General features: G+C 37.0%; 1 protein-coding gene across 1 annotated transcript in view; it reads right to left on the bottom strand.

Moving 5' to 3' along the window:
- Positions 1–24,473, bottom strand: part of PDGFC (platelet derived growth factor C) — a 105,267-nt gene that overhangs the window by 10,367 nt on the left and 70,427 nt on the right. The window contains exon 3 of the mRNA XM_026041701.1: positions 15,890–16,070. Coding sequence (XP_025897486.1) covers positions 15,890–16,070 — 181 coding nt within the window. The remainder of the gene's footprint in view (positions 1–15,889; positions 16,071–24,473) is intronic.

Raw genomic sequence — 24,473 nt, 5'->3', positions numbered from 1 at the left:
TTGCAGTATTAACACACTTGTAATATTACAAGAATAATCACACTTGTAATATAAGGATAAAGGCACTGCCTTAATATCACCATCTCCATGAGAGAATGCACACGCACACACACACACGCACGCAATTCTTAGGTACTTTTTTTTTTTTTATTTTAAGGATCCAGAAAGATAAATGTGGGGTATGATACTATATGTCATAACCTACCCAGTTCTTCCCTTACACAGAACCTGTGTACTTCTTCAGATGAACAGTTCAAAATAAAACAGCATTCACCTTGAATCTACACAACATCAGCTCTTAAGTACCATTATGATTTAAAATTTCCATTTGTTTTTACCTCATAGGATATAACTGAGGTACTAAAAGCCACTTCTGGTTAAAGGAAAGAAGTAATTTTGTTAGTTTGTGGCAGTCAGGAGTGAGGAATCTCATGTTTAATAATGTAATCACAAAGTTAAGCCTAGAACAACAAAAACAAGYGAGTCAGATACTTGGCAAGACTTGACATTTACAAGAAAGGAATAATATGTTAAAATCTCCACAAAAGAATGCCCAATCTTTTTTACTCATTGTCTTGAAAAAAACATTGTCAAAATTTCTGAGTGAAAGACCATTCATTAGTAGGACATAATTTGGATAAAATATTCATCATCAATGTAGATGAATCAGACTAGAAGGGATGCTATAAAAATGAAAAACTGAGAGCCACAGTCCTGGAAATGCAGATAAGACACTGAAAGAAACAACATATATTTGTTCCAGTAGAGTATCCTTACAGGATTTTATTATTATTATAATRAAAGAACACTCTGAGCCCTGCTTAGATTTAGAGATATGCTRTTGAAACTCAAAAGACATGCACATTCTTGTACCACTCACAATAAAGATAGCCTGTTTTCTTCCTTTATACTCACATGCAATGCTCTTCTTAGAGCCGTTAGGAGCTACGCAAGAGGACAAATATCTAGCTTAGAAAGAACTTGCCCRGAGGCCACAGAACTTTTTTGGCATAACAACAGTTCTTCTCTCCCATAGATACACGCTGTAAGGATTCTGAAAAGCATCTGGAAACCCACACCTAATTGAAAACACCAATTTTGTTAAGCTTTTACTTGCTCACATGSAGGTAGTACAAAAACCTAATCCATTTGTGAGTCTTGCACCTATGAAAATTCACTCTGTGCTATGTGTAAGAAGAAACMTGAGTCAGAACTGTGCACAACATTAGTCCTGTACAATAAGAATATGTATCATTATATAACCCAGCTCAAGACTCAGGTCTATTGGATGAATCAGGTTATTTCTTCTTAGCACATTACTATTTCTTTTTTTTCTCCATTAATATTTTTGGAATTTTCTGTTTTAATAAGTGTCTTACTCATTTTTCCTGTTCTAGAATGAAAATTTTATAAGAAATTGTATATCACATGCTTGGTTGCTAAAGAGGAGAGCATAAACCCAACATAGTGAGACATAGAGAACAAGAGAAAGACAGAACTTCTCAGTATTTATAATAAGATCCTACTAAATATTTTTAAGAGTACAAATCAAAAGCCAAATTTAATGCAGAGAGATCCCTAGTATAGAAATGTAACTGAGCTTTGACTGAAAAGGAGAACCCAATGAATCTCAGCACAGGTCTTCTTTTATTTAAATCTTGATACAATATGAAATCCTGCATGTGTATCTGTTCTAAGCTAAAATCTAKATTATTTTTACTCTAAGACAAGGATTTGCAACAGCACAATCAAAATCATCATTATCTAAATCACATGTAAATTATGTTTAAAATGTGAGATGCTACCAGCTAAAAGCAGAACTGCACCAGCCTATCRTTAGGAATCAACAACGTGAAAGCTTTGGTGCACCGACGACCCAATGCAAAAAACAGCCCTGTAACCACAAGACTCCAGTGAGCACATACACATGGTACCAGAAAGGCTGGATCAAAGCTGGATCCAAAGGTTGGATCATGGCAAATAGATGCCATGATTATTAATGACCTCAGTTACATGCACATCTGAAATTTCACACACTTGTATCAGTTATATGTATGATTTACAAAAACATTTTTTTCTGTTCTGTATATAAAGTGCTAGTTCTTACTTRATAAACAGTATTTTATAAGGAATAGACAGCCAACATAATTGTAGCTCTTCTGAATAAAAAAAGGTTTTGAACATTCTTCAGTGACAGGGGATGTGGTCAGCCATAATTAAGGGACACAATATTTTCAGATATTTTTAAAGAGAATTACTCGTTTATGTTTAAAAAAGAATTGAATTCTTAAAAGAAACAAAAAAAGCAAAAAAAAAACCCCAAAAAAGCTAACCTGAAAGGAAGACAGGAAGCGTCTGGAGCCAGGGAGTGAACTGCTCTTTTACAATTCCTCCAGGTATTAAAAATGGGTAGCTGCTGTTAACAAATTGTTTGCTTATCCCAGTAGGTTCTTGGGAGGTTCAGCAAACATGAAACACTAGGAAAGACTATTTATTAATGTTAGGAAGTGTATTTGGCAAGGAGGATGAAAATGACTTCTATAGTATATGCAGTTTTAATTTGCTATTTCAATATATGTGCTAAATTGTGCTTCATTATAGGTTTCCGTGCATTTCAGATGACAAGGAAAGGGGCACACCCAGCATTCCTGTACAGCAGGCACTGCAGATCAGAGCTTGCCTTGCCTTGGAGGTAGAAAGTCCTCTAACAAAACACCGCTTTGTAAGGAAACAGTCTCAGCTCTGTAGCCATGTATCCTTTCATACTGCCATCAAACATGCTAGAGATTTCCTGTATTTTAAGATTCATGAAGAAAAGTAATCTGTATTTTGCCATATTTAAAACTTACTTGGAACGTAACACACATGGTAAGTTAAAAAGCATGGTGGCACTACGAAGCATGTCTATGGCTGCACTACTCACGTAAGGATTTTTGAATATATTTTTCAAGCCAGACATCTAATTTGTGAGTTACCTTGGAGCGCCCTGTGCTTACCAGCTGTAATGCTGCTCTCACACATCCTTTATGCCTAGCAGTGCCACTTTTGCCTACCTATTTTCCACTACCCATATCTCTTAATTCCCATCTCATGCTACCTCATTCTGCTATTATATAGGATTACACAATAACTAAAAGGCAAAGTATGATTAATAAGAGTAATTTAAGAAAAAAATGTATTCTGAAGACATTTGGCATTTGGGAATAAAATATATAAAATATATATTTGGGAATAAAAATATAAAAGGTATAAATACAAAGTAAGTAGATCAACTGAAGTCCTTTAGCAGAAGAAAACAGAGTTGTAGTGAACAGGAAAAAAACACGGTCCTGTTGTGAAAGATAAATCTCAGATATATGCTCATAACAGCACCATAATGTGATACTGCAGAGCTGCCAGAGAGGTCTTGGCTGAAATGCAGTGTTTGGTTTCTTCTCCAGCACTTGTAAGAAAAAGTAGACCAAGAGAGAACATTCAGAAAAAAAAAAAAAAGAGAGGGAAAAAAAAAAAGAAAATATGAACTATGATAAAAAAATTAATGATATAAATTTCTTTAATCTTGATGAGACTAGACTGATATCTGTTATTACTAGAAGTGATAACAAATGTGGAATAGAGCATCAGATTATCAGTTGTTCCCTAARTCCATCAATGAGAGGACCAAGATGCAAACTGTGTAAGGCAGTGCAAAAGATAATCTAAGAAATATTTATCCATGGATGTAATAAACAGTTAAGAAAAATCAAGTAAAAAATCAAAAACTGAAGTCTAGAAATATATTAACTCTAAAATTTGCCCCATTGACCATGTACAGCTCCAATTCTTCTGTAYGCACAATCAAGCAATGACTGCATCCTGCCTATTTAAATGCAGAATAGGTGGTGGTATTTTTTTCCCCACCTCCCTGCAGGTCAACCCACAATCACTTAGATAAGAATATGAAAGCTAATGAAAGTACTTCCTATTTTGGACTCCATTTAGCTGCTTTCTCTTGAAGAAAGCTAAAAAGACATAGCTTATCCCCAAGGCTCTGAAAGAACATATTTTTAATAGGAATTGAATCTGAGGAGCAGGAGAAGTTCCTTTGTCAGTATCACTTACAATTTCTTTAARGCCTCAAAATACCATGTAATCTGACTCATTTTAGGAAAGGTTTTAGCATTGGATGTAAAATAAAAGTAGAAGCATTTCTGATTGTCTCTACTTTTTTTAGTCAGCATGGCTGCTCTTTAAAAACAATGCTTCATGTTAGTTTGAAAGCTGCCTATTCATTCTATTTTGAATAGTTCCTATGAGATTTTGAATCATTTATGCTGCTTACAGCATGAGCAAATGCATTATATTAGAATATGTTAAATTTTAAGGCACCGTTACAAGTAACTACCTCAGCCTGGTCCTTGCTGTCATTAAAATTCATTAAAACTGATAGTCTAATTATTTTTATTATAATGCATAAATGTGGTTTCCCTTTGTATATGCAATTCATTTTCAGCCCTCTTGACACATGTAATAAAAAATAAAAAAGTAAAGATGACATCTTTCACATAATAAACCCACAGCATTAAAAATCCATTATGTTGTACAGCCAAATCTCATTTGCTTGAAAATTACTAGCAAAATCAATCAATTTCTATTAAACTTGAAAAAGATCTAGTTAGAACATTGTCACTGTCCACAGATGTGGCCAAATTATCTGTAACTCATCTGGTCGACTACTTCTCAAGTCCTTCAATTCTTTACATTCTTTCTTTAGGTAATTAGAGCAGGTTAGCATGGTATGAGCAGAGACTGCACACTGCCTATAAATGGGAGAGATGGAAAAAAAATCATGCTAATTTATTAGTTTCCATGCAGTTTATTTTCCTTGTAAAATTTTAGAAGAATCTATTTAGCTACTGACCGCAATCCCAAACCTGTAACCATAACTGCTGGCACCATGACACTGATTTGATGGGACTGCAGTCTGGATACATGTAGTTACCTCCTTTCAGATGATTCCTCTGCATTGACCCACTCACCATATTTTAAATCTACAAGTTCACCATTATCTGCAAAAGAAAGCAAGTGCCACACATTGAAACAGCACTAATTTTAACCCATTTAAATAGCAATATTAGCATTTGCATAAGCCAAGTTTTTTATTTCAAAGAAGAGTTGCCCAGCTTCTGCAGAACCATTGCACATTCAGTGCCCTTCCTATTACATGGTTGTTCAAGTCCATTTGAAAATTAATATTTACACACTGAAACGTACTTTTTTTTTTGCTTTTGTTTTTGCTGGAGTTTGTTTATACTCAAAAAGATTTTCTCGCTCAGCTCCTGTTCTGTTCACTAATTCAGGAATTCTCAGCATTTCTGATGWTTTCATATAGAATATATGGAACTAATTATAGAAGACAGAGATCAAAACCTGTGGTTTTCTAAGCTTTGATTAATTGTGGTTTCACAAGCTGCTGTTCATCACAATCTAGAAAGTGGTTAGATGTGTTTTTTCTTTTTTTACCAGGTTAAGTAATGAGTCAAAGTGAGATAYTGGTTCCACCTGAGTTTTTCCACACTGTAAAAGTCTGATTCTCTGTAACTGCAGGCACTGTTCTCATTCTGCTGAATCCAGCAATACACAAATGAAGTTATTTATTGCATTAGCCTACCAGGCAAATATGTTAGCTAACCACAAGTTTATCCTTTGAGCATGACAGCAAGGGTGCTTCAAAATCATGCGATCATAAAGAATAAACTCCATTCTCCGCACGTGTCCCTCAATTGCTTGAAGAACATTTCAGAAATAAGGCAAATAAAATTGATAGTAAAAAGAGTTTAAAAAGAGCAAAAAAGGGTAAAAAAAATTCATTATTCACAAGTAGACTTAGTATATACCTTAGTGTATGCCACATTTATCCTGAGCATTAGAGACAGATGCTCCAACGCAAAAACTAATGAGAAACTAATTGTGAAAGCTCTCAGTGCCAAAAATGAAATAGAGTTGAGATGCACTGTGCAAGTCAAACTTAGGAAGCCAGAGTAAACAATTGTTTTACAAAATGGTCTCTGTACATTTTTTTTTTTTTTTTTTGCTTGCAAAGGTGTTATTTTTGTTCACATTTGCACAGCTTCTCGTTTATTTTTCAATTTTGCCTATAATGTATAAGCATTTTCAGGTAATGAAATACCAAATCCTCCTATGAAAGCTTTATGTTGTTGCACCAAAAGATGCACTCCTATTTTAGGCCTGATTGCTAGTTTCTCCTACATAAGAGCTGCCTATTGTTCCCTTGAGCAGAAAGGCACTTCTTAAAACATATATACAATATTTACAACAAAATTTATTGACAGAGTGCAAAAAAGGAAAGAGCTAAGACAGAATTTGTTCTGACCAAATATGTAAATTCCCTGCCAAAAGTGCATTACACAGATGATTCAAGAAATGTATTTTATTATTAACTTTTGTTTACCCAGAACATCACACACTGAAATGCCTAAAGAGAAATACACAGACACAGGTCAAAAGAGTGCCTAAGATCAGCGTGCTTTGTGAAAATTAAGCGAGAGCTTCCCTACTAAAGCTTACACATGAAAAGCTTTCCTGCATAGGGTTTGCTGCTCTGACAGCAGCTAAAAACACCTAATGTTTTGGCATTTGGCTGCTTCCTCAAAACAATAATGGTGATGTCTGAGTAATCTCATTAGTTTAGGTGGACTCATGACTATCTTAATCTCCTTGGCTACCTACTCATTTCAGTCACCTCAATCAGCAGAAAACCTCAGGGTCAGTTCAGYTTAGGGTCAGAATTAGCAAAATTCATGTATAAAAATCTTTTAGGTTGCAGATGTTTTGAGGTTTTAACAATAGTGCCACTTTTACACCCACATATCTGTACAGCAATGATCCTTTAAGTAAAAATACAAACTGAAATGCTTTGAAAGGTTCCATGGGTAAACATATTATATTTCACACTAAATTAATTGAAAGAAACACATTGAAAAGAAAATATCTGAGAATCCATTTAAAAGAATTCCATTTACTATGGTAACTCAATTGAAATAAATAACTATGATGAATAGATAACTATGATAAATTCTTTTACTATGATAACTGTGGTATCATATGGTATCACAAAGGTATTTATTTCCAACAAAATTGCCTTAGCATAACATCTCACTTGTTCAAGATAGCCATGTCATTGAAAGGGTGTTTGTCACATTTAGAAGAATATGTAGAAAAAAGATCACTGAGAAACTCTTAGTTTAACTATTAGGCTTAAAGAGCTACATACCCCCAAACAAAGTATCAGATTGATTTGAATAYTCTCACCTATACAGCTGACGTTGCCCCTATCACCCCACAGACATGACCAGGAGATCTGGGGCTCTCGTGCAACACAGCAGGACAGCCACAGCACGGAGCTCACCTAAGAAATCCTCTGCAGCTGAGAGGGCCATTAGGAACTACCAACTTTTCAACRTCTGTAGTATCACTTGTAAAATATTCTTCCACAAGCTGTTCCATCTGCTTTCGTAGCTCCACTTTTCAATTATCTTTAAACCAAGTCTTTCATGCAGTAAATCGCTCCCTTCAATTTGAAGCCCAGCAGTTTAGTGTTTCTCATAAATGTTGCCTAATCTTTTTTTCTTCCTGTGATTTATTGCTTAGCTCAAAAGCAGACCGAAATGAATACTCAAGTAGCATGAGCATTCTGCCTCTGTCTTTTGCCGAATGAATTAAGCCCCGTGTTCTCACATGCAAGGCTTTCTTTGTGAGTTTTCTTTGTAATTGCAGTTCTTCAGTTGGTGCAAGTCACCAGCTACTAGCACAGCAGCAGCTCCCCGGGTTCCTTCTCCACCACTCTGGTTGCAGCTAACTAAAAGAACAGAAGCAGCAGCTTTGTGATATCCTAGGCTTCCCCAGGGAAACAATCAAATAAAACTTGTCAACAAAACCCCTGGCTTCCTTCAGCCAAACCTTTCATCATCATCATTTGGAAAGTTCAGAGTTTACAAAAGCTAATAGACGGCAGCTCCTAATCCCCACCTGCAACACCAGAGGCCAGGTACTGCAAAGAGGAGACAGGTGCAAMTTTCTGTATTTCCATAGTGCTTATTATCCCTCCCTTTTTGGAAACAAAAGGATCTCTCTTAACACCACTACCAAGGCTCTAAATTAATCTTTCCACAAGCAAATTCTCACCCTGAAGCTACTATACGGTGTTATTACCCTGTCAAGGATTTTTCTCTCAGATTTTAAGAGGTGCTTTCACCAGTCTGTGGTGGCAGACCATGCAGCCAGTCATCTACAGGAGCTGCTGCACAGCTGGTTGGGTCTCACACTCCTCATCCCTGCTCTCCCTCACAACTTTGCTTGTCTTAAAATCCCTTTCACATCTGGATGCTGTGTAACAACATAGACAAGCTACACTAAGCAACTCGTTTGCTTTGCCCCAAATACTTCCTTTCCATTCCTGTGTAAATCACTTCTTATTTTCATTAAAGTAAGAAAAACTATCACTGTAAGAAAAATCACTCTAATTAGTCACTGCACTCATGGTTTGCTAAGATAAGGTAACAGGTAGGTCTGTGGCTTGGCACTTTCAATAATGGACAGGACCACAACACAAATGCAGCTAAACCAGCATAACTGAAAATTAGGCTGCTGCCTAACACCTAATACCAAAAATCCTTTTGCATACATTTTTTTCCACTAGCAGGCATGTCAAAACCACAATATCTCAGTATTGGAAAATGCACAGAATCTAGGGCTGACTCAGCCAGGGAATTACTTTCAGAATGAGACTGAGTCCCTTAGCTTTGGAATGTGCAGAGCAGCCATCAGGGAGCTTTCTCAAAAAAATGAGAATAACATGTTGATCCTAGCAATCAGAAAAGGGATAGTCTACTAGACAATGACATTTTATAAAATGTAAAACATGAAAAATAAATATAATCCCCTAAAAAGGTCACATGACTGTGACATCTCCTACTACACCTCCTCTTCTTCCTAAAAACCTATACTAAAGAACTAATGAACAGCAATAGGAATTTGACATCTTCCCTAAGTGCCAAGATTAGTTGGCTGTTGGAAGATATATTTTGCCAGCTGTTGCTGCAGGTATTAGCTGGTTTGAGCCAGTTTTCATCATATTAAGTACCTAAAATACTTGATTACTCTCATGCAACTATTACTATAAAAGCATGGTTGCTCAGCACCTGTAATCTAGGCACAGCCCTATTTGGTCAACATCATTTTCATGAGGCATAAGGCTCTCTACTACCTGATCYGATCTTGATTCTTTGTTCCACTTTGTTCCCTAGGCAGTCCTAACCACAGTTTGCCTGTCCTTGTTTTCAACCCAGTCTCCTCATGTACCAAATCCTAACACCCATTTGCACACTCACAGTCCCATCGCAGTGATCCCTATTTGTATCTCCCTATTTGTCTCCTGATGCTACTCCCACTCCTTTCCCCACACGCTGCTGGCTCACTGCTTCAATCCTTTTAATCTATGAGTGTTTCTGCCTTTCCTCTACAAGCTACTACTACTGTTTTTTGTCAGCTTGTCAGTCTTTGCACTGCTTCATAACCTACWGTTTCCTCATGTGAGCCTATGCTACTAGTCCTGCAAAAAGCAACCTAACAGCAATCAGTCTCCTTGGGACAAAGAACTTAATAGACTCAGAGAAATTTCTGAGAGCCTAAGAGTTAAACAATGAGAACAATATCAATGTAACTATCAAATGATCCTGGTAACCACTCCATTTGCTTTTCCAGATGTGCTCCACATCTTGCTCCCTGTTTTGCTGACACCTCCTCATCCTTTTCCCTGGTTGCTGCTCCTGACAACTTGTCACCCCCTGCCCCAGCAATCCCATCTGCTTAGACGTGGCCCCACAGGAGTCTCATTCTGTGATTTTCACTATAGAACAAACACAGGTTTGTTTGACAATCAGTTTAACATGTGCCTCATTCTGGCACGGATCTCTTGCTATGGTATTTTTATAGAGTTATCTGTTTCCAAACTCCTAATGCAAAAGGGTCCAGCTGGACAGAGTCCACAGAAAGACAAAGAGAATGACCAAGATGTTGGAAAGGGTTGCCTATAAAGAATGATTGAGCTGTCTAGGGCTATTCTGCATTAGCATGAGAGAGATACAGAAAAAAAAATAGAAAACAGTAAAAAGGTGAATAGAGATGAATGCTCTCTGCAGCTTCCTCTAGGGAAAAAAAAAAAAAAAAAAACCAACCAACCAACCAAACAAACAAACAAAAAAAAACAGTGGCCATGAAATGAAACCACTAGTAGCCTTCCCAAAAAGCCAAAAGAGATGGGTCTTAATGCAAATACGTAACAAACCTATGAGACTCTTCGCCAAAGGATGTCTTGAATGCACAAGTTCSTGGGTTCATGCAGATCTGAACAAGTATTTGCAAGAAAGGTCCATTACAGATTTTAAGGATTACTAAATAAGCCACAAAAGTCCAAGGAACCCCCCCCACTCTGTTCAGTGAATGACTGGTAACTGGGGGAGTAGAGGAGAGGTGATGAGTTACCTGTGCTTGTCCTTTTCCTGCTGGGATGGCTACATAGCAGGGCTGAACTGTGGTCACTCGTTTCATTCAGAACAGCCTGACATTTGGAAAATTGGGAATGAAGTTGGAAAGGTGCAGAAACATGACATTACCACTAACTCCAGTGGGTAACACATTTTCACACTCACATACATAATGAAATATTGTATTGGTCCTAACTGACAAAAGATCAATCAGCTTCATCTGATCTTTATCCAACCATTTCAAAAGGGACATTACAGAAACGACGTTTTATAAGATGACAACAAGGAAGTCAATGTCTTTGATTTTGATTTTTAGCCCAATATTTGTAGCTGCTACCAGGAATGCCACATTCTTTTGTTATTTTCTTTGGTGGAATTGTCCTGGTTAGAGCTATTTCAGTCTCTCTTAAACAAACTTAATAAGGAAAGAAAAAAACAAAACAAAAAAACACTTATTACTAGTTTCATCCCTTAGAATTATGGTAGCCATTTCCATAATTAAGTAAAGAATTCTCAGTCTGAATTATCTTTCAAGCTGTGAGTGCAAAATGCACTCAAAGAAAACCRTTTATTTAAAAATATTTCAGTATTTAATTGTTCTTTACTAATAGGGTACCACCTCACAACTAAAAGAGTATTCTTTTTCAAAATAATATCTTTTTATAACATTATGATCTTTATTTACAAGACATTCTTTATCCAAATGAGGAGTCTCAAAATACTCTCCAGACTACAGTATTAAATTTTAATGGGTAACAATTATTTTYATTACTGATGTGCTCCCTGCTTGTTCACAGGTATAAACTTCAATATCTCTAATATACAGATTACTGTAAGACTAAAGAGAACTGCTGCCATAATCCACAGGGATGGTAACTTCCCAGYCCATTTTCTCTATAAGTAGATTATTATCTCCTTCCCCTCATCAACACCAAGAAGTTCTAATAACTGTGAGAACTGAATGAAAACAAATTTGGTTCTAAATGATTAATGCCTCTTGCTTTTTTTTTTTTTTCTTAAATCTTTGTAGGTGTGATCAGCAATATCCTTTGTGATGTTCTGGTTCTTGGTTATTCCAGCATGGGATCTTGACATGGGATATGCATGTCATACCTCTAAAATCTGTGCAATTTTGAAAATAGAAGGCCACAYAACAGCATTAACTCTTTTATTACCACTCATTTTTTTCTATTGTTTAATTCCTTTGCCTTTTTCCTTAAATAAGCTCCATTATAAAGATCCCACAAACAAATCGAACATGCTCAAATGTGAAATAACAAAGCACGGCCAATTTGGATGAAATAAAGGAATAGTTTTTGCTGTAAATAGATGATTTTCATAACATTAATCATCTTTCATTAAGCATTACTGTTAACAACCAGAGTGTTAACACCATCAAAAAAAAAAAAAAAAGTCCCTCTTGGATTAATTTCAGGTAGCCATACAGATACTGCGCTCAAAACAAATAGATAAATAAATAATAATAAATTAAAAAAAACAGAAACACCTGGCTTAAAAGTGATTGGCAGGTCAGTCTTTAAGAAACTTTGAGGATTTGCCTCTTCATCTTCAGCTGTATATAAGAGGGTTAAGTCTGCTCTTTGCAAAGATCTTTGGCATGATCTTCAATGACAAATGACATGCTACCATATGCCAAAAAAAAAGGGGAATACAGTCACCCCCAGCCTCAACTTTAACTGGAGCTGCTTTGTTCCCAATGCCCTGAATAATTAATAACTACTTTGGCAATCAGTCATGCATTCCTTAATGGCACCTCAGGCATCAAGTGTCCCATTCACCCGCTCCCCCAAGTAACAATGGACTTTATTACCTCCCGTTTGGATGCCAAACTTTAACTGACATAACTTAAACTAAACAAGTCGCTGGGAGGACTGAGGCCCAACACGCTCCAATCTCTTACAAGGTTTCCTTCAATTGCAAGCGGCCACTAACAGATTAGAGCTGCACCTGGGGCAAGCGAGAAGGTGGGGGGGCCGAGATGGAGCATAGATAGCATTTGCAATAAAATTCCAGAAGGTTTGATATGATGCTGCCAAATACATGGGTTTTGATAAAAACAGAAATACAGAGTCACTAAGTTACCCTTAGTGAGTGATGCAGGTCCCCAGTAATCACAGCCTAAGTGATAGGGCACAGTGTGAAATGGAGTACCCAGAATAACAGTGGTGTTGAGCATAGCACAGGAATTTCAAAGTAACACAAACTAGAATCCTTAGTAAGAATAAACTTTTCAGTGCTTCCATTTTATTGCATTCTCCCCCTCGCCTCCCACCAAAAAAAACTTACAACGATATAACAGAGGGAAGGAAAGTATAGTGAGACCAAAATGGCAGAAAGCGCCTGTTAAGAAACCTGGGCGCCACAATTTCAAGTGAAGAAATTCAAGTAATAAGACTCTAATCATCTAGCACTCAAATTAAATCTTCCCGCCTTGCTCAGGGACCCCTCTGCATGTAGACAGCTCATGCACTGCGTTCACACAAGGCACTACAAACCCGCTGTGAAGCTCTCCATAAACTGATGTTGAATCCAGGGACATCGGAACTGTTGGGAGTCCTTTTGACCGACTAAATGTTAGAGGGAGAGCAATCAGATCGATAGTCACTCTCCTGCTACTTATTCACCCTCTGAAAAGTTGGTTTGAAATATAATATACAAAGTAAAAATACATATCAGCTATAAATTACAGCAGATTTAAACAAAGCCATTTCTCTTTCTCTTTAAAAGACCTGAAATGTGTCCAGTGCCCCTCTCYGTGTGTGGCCTCCAAATACAGAAACAAGCTTGCACTGTTTTATTTCAGTTTTGCTTCATTTCTCCCCAAACAATCTCTCATTGCTAGCCTACCAGGCCTCCCACCCTCCTCTCCTCTCAAAAAGAAAAAAGAAAAAAAAAGAAAGAAAAAGAAAAGAAAGATCTTTAACTGTTTAGGACCAATTCATTGAACTGAATCATTCTGTGAGTCAGTTATATTTTAGCAGGGATTATTTATACTTCAGACATTCCTATAGTTGGCATCTTTTATTTTGGGGAGCTGTAAACTTTTATTCCTCTTACAACATAAGATGATACAGCATTAGAGTCTTAAAGACTGTAACGACAGCTTCTTGACACCAGTTTTCTTTACATCTAGGTACACTGAAGCAGGTCCAATCCTGCCACTCACCAGGAGTTGGACTGACAACCTGCAAAGTGCAACCATGCTCTGCACCCCTTACTAGGGCCAAACTGTTCATGAGAAAATCAGATCCCTGTTAACTACAGACTCGGGAACTAATTCTCACAAACTGCAAAAAGAGTTGTTCTACTAAGCGTTTTGAACCCTGTTCTGAATTCCTCTGTCATGAAGGGGACTCTTCATTGTCACATATGAGAGACACAACACAGCTTAATTTCTTATATAGGGCATTTTTAAGCATATAAGTTGCTCTCATGGACTRAACTAGGGATTAGAAAAAAAATGTATCCTCTAGCCTCGGCACTGCCTTTGTCTACTGAATTAATGTTGACTTAAAAAAAACACCTCTGATCATCAGAAGTTTTCTTTGGAAACGTTGATTATTTAAGTATTATAACCAGTTTTTCCAATCACATGTAGAAGAATAAAATGAGCATGGCATAAAGGTAGTTATTATACAAAAACTGGATAGAAAATGGATACATAAATCATAGTACATAGACAGACATGCAGCAGGTGGGATGTAGTATTAGACAGACAACAACAAAATCTGGTATTAGTCCACACAAAACATCTATTTAGGGATTTTCTCTTACTGCTTTCTAAAGCAAACATACTTACTACATTCTGCCCTCAGGTATACATAACTTTAAAATTGGCCTTCCTCCAAGCTCGTTTGCAGATTGATTAAAATATTTTTGATTCCAAAATTCATCATTATCAGATCATATATTCTACTAAGAAAAGGGTCTAATATGAAAAGTCAAGTATTCATCTTYCTTATTTTAAGAATTTTAGTTTTTAGGTATTTAGGCCCAAATTTTTATAAATACTTAAAGAAAATACAATAGGAAATAATGAATATATACAGTACCACATTTCACAGAGATCATTATCAGTGTGCTCTCTCTGTATTTTTCATATATATATATAAAGGATTAAGTACTTCTGCAAAGATGCACATAATTGTTCTTTGTTTCTTCCCAGTAACTGAAGCTTTGCAAAACAGAGAAAAGACAAAAATGGCAAAAGCAGCAAGTGAGCCAAGTGTGTTTTGAGTGAAGCACATGTCAATGGGGTTACATGGATTCTTTTGATCAGCTTCTTTATTGAGCTTGCAAATATTTTCCATGAACCAAATGCCACAGACCACAAGACGGCTTAGGGGATATAAAGTGAATTAGGAGAAATTTTTATATATATATATATATGTGTGTGTGTGTGTGTGTGTGTGTATATACACACATATATATTTACACATATATATGTGTGTGTGTATGTGTATAATTATTATTAAAAAAATATATTTTCTTACTCTCTTTAAATTCAGAATATCTATTCTAAAAGAAGTCAATTCCTGTTCTACTTTACTCCTATGTTTCAGAACATTGCCTAATCCTTGAAAAATCTAAAAGCATTGTTTTTGCTAGCATAAAGGTCCTATTTGATGAAAAAAAAAAGGTAACAGAAACCTACTGACAATTACTAGTTGCATTTTAGAGACACAAGTGTTTAGAGACCTAGGAGTTACAAGTATTAAGCAAGAGAACTCCCAAGCGCTTTCCCCGCCACCCCAGGAAAAAAAAACGCAGTGGAAATTTAGTAGCATACATTGTCTATTTTGTCATTATGATGAAAAAATTTTTATTTAAAATTTTAATTTAAAGTGCAAAACCTATCTGTATTTTAACTAGGTATAATCATTTATAGCTTACAAAAGATCACTGTCTGCTTCTAAAAGCAAGTGGCTAACATTAATTACTTCAATTTTTCAATTTTTCTTTTTCTTTATTTCCTGATACTCTTCAACTGTCATGTAGCTGATTCTTATATGACCTTTTTTTTTTTCCTTCTTCTTCTTCCCAAAGCTAGAAGAAATGCCTTTTTCACAGTACTATATTAGGAATGCAAACATTTTATTGAAGTTTCCAGACAAACAACTGAGCGCACAGCTTCCCAAGCCAAAGTCATCCAAGACAAACCACAAGAACACTCAGTTATAAAGCAGAAATAAAATGTACAACTTTGGAAGACAGATCGTTCATTATTATCATTAAGAAATAAACAGTAGCTAGTTCTAAACAACTCAAGGACTCTCTTGAGCTATTACTTCAAAGATTTTGTTATACTGAAATATATTACTTACTGGCACAAGAAGTGTATAATGGATGCAGAATCCAGGTTCAGAAGGAAAATATTCATCAGACACAAATCTTATTCTGATTTGGTTTCCTTTTGAGATTTGTCTGCTTGGCACTGTACTGGAACCACACCAGCGCCCTAAAACGGTGCCATCACTTGGCTCTTCAACTTCTACAAAGTCATACCTGCACAGAAAAGAAAGAATCAATACACTGATACTACATTTTGCAAAGTTTTTTTTTTTTTTTTTTTTTTTTAATGTTAAAAGCATGCTAGAAAGGTCAGCTACTTTCAATTTAGGCTCCAAGTTGCTACTGGCTTAAATGCCTAATAAAATCCTGCAGTGAGGTTCAAAAAGTAAAGTAGAGCTAGCATTTTGTACAAATGATGAGTACGTTTTGTTTGTTCCTTTTATGGAAAACAAGTACAACATGTGGGATAGCACAGAATAAAGTCAGAGGAAAAAAAAATAAAAAAGGAATTGCCCAGTTGTGACACAGCAACAGGCACTGCAATATCACTGGAAATACTCTACACGTTGATGTGCCACCAAAGTTCAACAGCTTTATTTATTTATTTATTTATGCTGAACATTGCCTTCTTAAAGAGTGCTACAGGTCAAGAAGGTGAAGGAGGCTGAGGGAAACTTTTCCAGCAAGGCTTTTCCTACTGGCTASAGCACATTTTAAAGCTATGTATCCCAATGGGACATTTTTTGAGCAAAGGCCTAAACGCGCCATGTATCAGAAAGGCTGACATTTTGGTTACACTGACAAGAGATATATTGGCTGAGAGCTTTAAAAAAGTGAAGCATGTAAAGTTTGATTTAGTTTAATTGTTTTTTAATGTGTGGTCTGGATGTCTCTGGGGATCTGCAAACAACTTCAAAAAGCTCCCTGAAAGGTAACTACAAAAACTCAGTCAATTGGCATCAATAAGCCTAAATCTGCTATGGAAAGGTCCTCACTTCCACTGGAAAATGTTCAGGGGTTCTCAAGTCATAAAAACATTGAAAACGACCACTCTAGAAGGTGTGCCTGGTTTCAATATTTTAACCTGGTTCATGTCAGCTTCCCAGCTGYCCCCTGACAGAATAAACAGTGGGAATTTCAGGCCTTTTTCCCAGCTGTAGCTTGGGCAACCCAAGGCAACGGCAGCAGCGTTACTGGGCAAGCAAGGCGCCGCTGCCCCCGTTAAAGCACTGGGGACCTTGGAGCTGCAGCTTCCGAGTCAYCAGTTTATTTTTCACTTGCGACTAGTATCCTAAGGACAATCATGACACATCCCTGGGGAAGTTTTGAGCTTTCTATATTTTTATGGTCACTCTACAAATATAGCCATGTATTAAATATCTCCTCAAAACAATCCAAATTGGTAAATGCTACTGAACAGTCCTACCTCTCATGATAAGCACCTACTAGTATTTTAACCCCCTTGCCCCATACACACACTGCTAAACCTGCCAAGCAATATTTAATGTGAAAATTATTACCTCATAAACATTTTCTACTGAAGCTTTTTCTGGATTTTTTTTTCAGTAAAGCTAATCTTTATAATGATTCCCAGTTCCCTGGTTAGACAGCAAGCAATAAATTCTTGTGTTGCATGTTTGTGCAAGTCAGACTTGTACATTTATTATCTCTATTTAAAGGACCGATATTTTCTTTCCACTTAATTAAAAATGAATGCAATGAATATGCCCATTAACTGTGTTCAAAACCCATTACTGCCATGTACCAGGGCTTTAAATCTTGTTGAACTTATGATACTAATTACTTTATCACCATTTTTTCCCCATATACTAACCTAACTTCTTTAACTGATCAGGAGTGAAATTTTATGATAAGGTACACAACTTGTTATGAAGACAATGTTTACATTAATTGTATATAGCTTTGGGGCTGGCTGAACATATTGGTTTTGAGCCTTTTTTTTTTTTTTTTTTTTTTTAAGATCATGTTATGAAGCTTTTTTGAAGAGCAACTCACTCTTTTGTAGCTATGAAAGAATAATTCTCTACCTGCTTTTGTTTTGGAAAGAACAAACAAGTCAAGCATTGCATTTATGAACTTAAAGATTTTGTCCAGAAATTCAGTGCTTACACAGCTTACATGCTACTTTCCCCCTGCAGTCTTTGGTTTTCTAGTACTCCCGGAGGAAAAGAGTAGCTCAAATTCCACACAGTTTAAATCCTAGACCCTTAAAATGAATGCTAATGATTTCATTAGCTGAAAGGTAAGAAAGAAAAGAGAAAGGTTTTCTTTTTTCTTTTTGGTAAAACCCAAACAAAACTCAGCTTTCTGACATACAAGACAGGTTTGGCAAAGTTATCATTTTTTTTTTTTCTTCCCCTCTTATATTCAGTTCTTTTCTCCTTGATCATTTATGCAGCATTTGCAAGCAAGGTGCCCTTTGTAATCAAAATGCTTTGGGATTTTACGTGTTACCTTGATTGAGAAGCATCTCAATGWCGTTCAATGACTCTATACCCTATTACTGTTCTCACCAGAAACCCACCTGTTCCCAAGGGATCAGCACGGAGACACTCTAGACATGATGAAGCACTGAAATGTGCACAACTGCCAAAATTCCCATTTAGGGGATTTTCTAAACCTTCTCCATAAGCCAATCCAACCTAACTCTCTCCTGGCAATATGATATAGCACACAGAGCTCTAAGTGGATTATGATGATTCCTCCCTTTCTCTAACCTCTCCCTCGGGACCTATGGAGGATTTATGTTCTTTCATGTTCAACAAACAAGTCTGATGTTGTAGACACAATTTCTGTTCTCAAAAGGAAATATATGACATGCAACTACTGTGTTTTTTTCCTCTTAAACTGCTGGAGCTTAAACTTTTAAACAGGTGGAGCTTCCTGCATAAGACAGTAAGTCCACCATCAGAAAAAGGAATCTTTAGAAATTCCATCTACACCAATGGGAAAACAAAACAAAGCCTACCCCCTACAGTTTCCTAGCTATCCAATAATTTCTATCTAATAACTTTATTCCTGACAGTTATCCAGGCTAAATGGGTTGCAAGAGCTGGCCAAGAAAACCTTCTACAAAAAAAAAGCAACTACAAATTCCTAGCATTGCACGAGCTGGCTGAAGTCTGAACTTGCTGTGAAACATCCCAAAACAACCATGAGTTACAAGATTATGCTGCACAACTCAGAGGCTTCATATGCCAGGGCTAACGAACAGCAGGGACAAATCACGGCCATTCAAAATTACTTCCCCATCAAGCAAATGTTATAGTTGAAAGCCAAGTATACAAGGATAAACAATTAAGAGACCACATATCAAAATGACCAGAGAAACGAACCAATGCTGTAGCTATTTTCTAGACATCGTTCAAATATTACTAAGTAGAACTGAGAACTACAGGCAGCTCTCTCACCTTTGCTGGTATGAAAGATATCCTTGCCTTTAGTCATGCAGGATCAGCCCTTATTGTTCCCCGATATCTGGTGCTCTACACACATTCCTTTTCTCTATCATCTAGGAGTCTGGGACCATGGATAGAACTAACAGCCCATGCAAAGAATTTCTTCAAAAGGGGAAAARCAGCAGTGTAAATGATTCCAAAGTTCAAGGGCTTGCCAGCCAGGAAATGTATTTTCCAAGGGTTTTTTTCCCTCTCCTTTCTATATTTTTATGTGGTTTACACTGCCATTTGCAAAACAGCCTCTGACAGGCTGTTTACCTTGGCTTACAGTTTGGTGACCTTTGCATGGCTTCCCTCTGCCTTCAGAATTCCACAAATCTATCAATGAATGTAAGAAGCAGAAATCCACATGGTTAAAAAGTTTGTTATATCGGAGATGCTAGATTTTTCCATCTTCATACAGATCTGTGGTGGACATAATTAGTATATCCTTTAAAACAGTTAGGGAAGGGTGAATTGCATTTTTCATTCTCCTTCAATAAGCACCAACTTTTTTTCCTTTTTTTTTAAATGAAGAAATAGGGTGTTGATAACAATTCTTGACATTTATTTGGCCTGCCTTGGGACACTGCAATATTTCACTGCATTTCAGAGTCCGTGGAAGTCCGTGGCACATTTTCATGCTGCCAGGAGAGCACACTGAACTAACTACCTCAAACTCAGACCAAAAGCATCCAAGGTCCCCTGGGAGTCCCCAGGCAAATTGCTTTTGAACAGAACTTAGAGGCTTTGTATTTGTAGGGCAGCTTATTTTTGGAAGCACTGGAAGTTATTAGAAATGGTCATCCTGAAAGCATCATTTTGTATTTTTTCTAAATACTGTCATTCTGAAGGAAAATTTCCTCTCCCCAATCATCTTACTTTCAAAGCATTTTCATTTTTGCTACCTAAATGTTTCATTTTCTACAGAGCAMACAATTTAGTTTTCAGCATTTGATTCAGCCGTGCATTTGTGGAAAGCCAAATGTCAGAGCACTGGTAACACATCACATGGATTCCACCTCTTAGGTCTCTTTCCAGTCACAGCTGTAAGTCATCATGTTGGTCTTTGTGAAATAAAGATTTATTCACATATAGRAGAAATTAGGGCCTAAAATGTAGCTCAAAGACAGTTTTTCAAAGCTTGCCTGTCTCTCTTGCAACAAATTCTAAAAGTCTTTTCCAATTGACTTCCAGTGCTCCCAGAACACTTTAACAGGCTGATTCCGAATCATCTGGGTGACAATTGGATCACCGGGGCGAGAATGGGGGTGCTCAAAAGGTGGGTGGGTGCTGGAGGGCAGCTTGTTGCTGCCTACCACTCAGCACAAACCGTGTGGTCTTCAGCAGAAACATGGAGGGGACCAGGGGAACAAAGCCTCTGGCAGTGGGCAAAGAAGGAGGACCCTGAAAATGGGAAAAGTGTTAGGTGAGGGAGTTTCAAGCCACAAGCTTGGCCTACACTAACCTTATAAAAATACAGACCTAAAAAGAAGGGTGTAGTGCTCTATTCATTCAATAGGTGGAGAACTTTCTTCTTTTCTATTACCAACATCTCTCCTTTCACTGAGCCTAAAATTTTCCCTCAAAACTGATATACACAAAAATCAAGATAGTTGGGAATAGCCAAGAACTTCTAAAGAACTTCTTCACTGTGAGGGTGCCAGAGCCCTGGAACAGGCTGCCCAGGGAGGCTGTGGAGTCTCCTCCTCTGGAGATCTTCCAAACCCGCCTGGATGCCGCCCTGTGCCACATGTTCTAGGTGACCCTGCTGGAGCCRGGGGGATTGGACTAGACGATCTCTAGAGGTCCCTTCCAGACCCAACTATTCTRTAATTCTGTGATAGCCAARCCACTGTTTTTGCACTGTTCTTCCAACTCGTGCAGCAGGAAATCTTACTTTGGGGATTTCCCCCCTTCCTCTTATTACAGAGATCATATCAGGTAACGCAACTAGGTGCTACCCAAGTCTACGCATTTCTGAACTGCTTAGTTCATTCTTTTGCCTTTCACTTCACATTATATTGCTATCTGGAAATAAATAGAAGACAACGGTCAGTCACAGGAGCCTCAGACTGGAGAAGACTGGCCCCCTTCAGTGCAGGCCTAAAGTCAGGGAGTAGATCTGAAGTTGTTGAAATCACCTAACACGGGCCTTGCCCATCTGTAACTGTCAGCTACTCAAYTTGCTGTGGAAGAAAGATTTCTAGGGATATAGAAAGTAAATTTCCTACAGGAAGGCAAGTGACAGGGAACCTTACCTAGAGTCTTGACCTTGTAGCAGAAACCGCAAATACTGAATGTAGAGTAAAATTTCAATAAAAAGTGTTTCCACTTAGCATTAAAAGGAACATTTTACTGAGTTACAGTAAAAACAAGATAGTAAAAACAAGGTACGAGAAGAATATTTTTCTTTCTTTTTTCTTCTTTTTTTTTTTCTTTGAAACCTATCAGAGGTAAACTTTAAAAATCTTAAACATTTAAAATATTCTTCCTACCCCTTCCCTTTCCAAAAGGAAGTCCTATGAAAAGGTACCTAGAGTTATTTGATTCCAGTTATTGAGGGTCACAACATGGGCAATTACCCGCTAGCCTTCAACTTCCTTAAAAAGACTTGGTGCTTTTCACTATAACAGGGAACTCATATGGATATCATTAGAGATTTGCCAATAGTTGGCAAGAGTCATGTTCTATTTGTCAGCTTACAGTTTCTACCATGCTTGAGGTTTTAAAATAAAACCAGAAAAGGTGTTTGAACAGCAATGATTTGACATGAAACAAATTTCCGCAGTAGTATCTGTCTCTTCTGACCCTACATACACTGTGTTTTAACACTCACTGAAAAGAAACAGCACACCCAGAGATGATCCAAATAAATAATGAGATTGTGTTTTTATACTCAAAAAAAGATGCTAAATTATTACACAAACATTRCTTCCAGCAAAACACTTCATTTCCGGACAATATAGCAAATGAGCATATTATATTTAAAAATATGTATTTTTATATCCTGCTATACCTACATCTTCCATGAAATGAAGATACTCAAGGTATAAACAGAGACTATTTCTAACTACCATTCACCAAATATGGATTGTAGTTTCTGTGCCAACCTACTTTGAATGCATCTATTTTAGAATATGCAGTACTGTGCATTAGAAACTGCCATATGGAAACACAGCTTCATTCACAAATGTTATATGGTTGCCATGGTTCTCTCTGTTTAATCTTTCCCCATACTGATTTGTAGCAGCCTGAGGCTTCTAACTCAACCACACACTCTTTCTGTTTTCTGACCTTGTTATTTAGCATCCATTAAAAAAAAAAAAAGCCAAACCCTTAATTTCATTTTTCCCCTTTAATTTTTCTTTTATTTCCTCCACATGCTTTGATCATGAATTTATATTTACAACATAGAAAATGAGGAAAAAAAAATGTCCTTAGTTTTAAACCAAAAATCCTATTCCTCAAATAGCWGAACACTTTTTATGAAAGAAAAATGGACACTCTCTTTTACTTAATTTTGAGAAAGTAAACGCTTCACAAGCATTCTCCAATCTACCTGAAAGCATCTTCTCATTCTCTATAAATCTGCATCCTATCTTTTGTGTACAAGCTTTTGTTAATTGGTGACATATAGTTCACCTCCCCAAAAAACTTTCTGAATTAACAGCTTATTTCAGTGCTATACGATAAAGTGAATGTTGCTGAAAATATACTCTTTCCCTGAGAAGATGCACACAAACAGCCTTGGGAAATAGATCACCTTGCTTGCTTATCTGAGGATACACTTAGGCATCCAGTTCCTGTTTAACACGTGAGTACCTGGTAGCCTCCACTGGTAACTTCTGCCTTGTGGGGAAGCAAAGGTGTTACCTGTTCACGAGGATGAGGAATTCTAAACTGCACCCATTGCTAAGCCTACTGCAGGCTCCAAAACAAAATGTTTCCATGTTTTGGCAACAACCTTGCAATTTTTTAAGCATGTATTAAACTACTCATAGGGATAAAAATATAAATCAGTATATTCAGGAACACAGAGATCACAAGATTCACTCCTAGATAGCAGCATATGCTATAAATAACTTCTATTTGTATGATGTTTTTCAGTTACTGATACATTATTCCAATCATATGAATAGGTATTTTAGGTATTTTAGATAGAAACAGTACAATTGTGCAGACTTTAAAAAAAAAAAAAAAAAAGTAGATGTAAGAAGAAACAATTTCTCTTAAAAGTCTGATTATTAACTGTCTTGGAAACTACCTATATTTGTTTTTCTTGTATCAGAGAGTGACTAAAGCTAATCAGTAGAATGAACAGGACTGGTATTCTTTAAATAAAGATTATGGTTGGTCTAAAAGTCATATTTACAGTTGAGTAAAGATACATTTTAACTGTTGAACAGAAAAAAAAGTGAATGACATTGAAGAGGGGGGAAAAAAAGAGCCAACACACTAACAAAAGTCAGTCAGTCTTTAAATCACATCCCAACTTATTTACTTTGGCTTTCATCTTAAAATCCAAAGGAACACATTGCATGGGAAATAAGCCTCCACAAGTGTATTACACTTACCTTACTCCTCTGGCTACGGACTCTCCTATAGCCCTAGAAAATACCCAGGCTAAAAAATATTTTCCACAAAGAAAAACACTTTAATAGTGTAATTTTCAAGGTCTAGAAAATGGACAACATTTAGAGGCAGCATTCTTTTGCCCTCTCTGGCCTCCAATCCACCTGCTTTTGGCCACTGAGCTCATATGTTGGTCACAAATTTCTCCAGGATCTTTCATAGGTTATAAATTGAGATAACAGAGCAAGTAAAGAAATTATAATAAGTATTAGAGTRCTCAGATAATAGTGCACACTGGTACTTCTCTTTCCCCAAGAAAGCGATGGACTGCAATAACTTGTCATTCCTACGTACTCACAGAACAACCTGCCCTGGAAACAAGCCGAGTTCAGGGTCCTGCTGCACTAGACATTGCACTTCCTCGGCAAACTTCTCTTTGGAGGCAGCCCAGTTGTCACAGACCACTTAGCAGTTCAGCCTCCTGCTTTGTACACTACTGRCCTCTCCAGATTCTGGAAGATATAAGGCCTTCTCTCAACTTTTTCCTAGGACTGCTCAGAAAACCATGGGTATTTTCACTTGG

This window comes from Nothoprocta perdicaria, unplaced genomic scaffold (genome assembly GCF_003342845.1).
Source record: "Nothoprocta perdicaria isolate Ctin4 unplaced genomic scaffold, notPer1 scaffold_29, whole genome shotgun sequence".
Classification (NCBI taxonomy): domain Eukaryota; kingdom Metazoa; phylum Chordata; class Aves; order Tinamiformes; family Tinamidae; genus Nothoprocta; species Nothoprocta perdicaria.
This window is presented reverse-complemented; position numbering and strand designations above follow the sequence as displayed.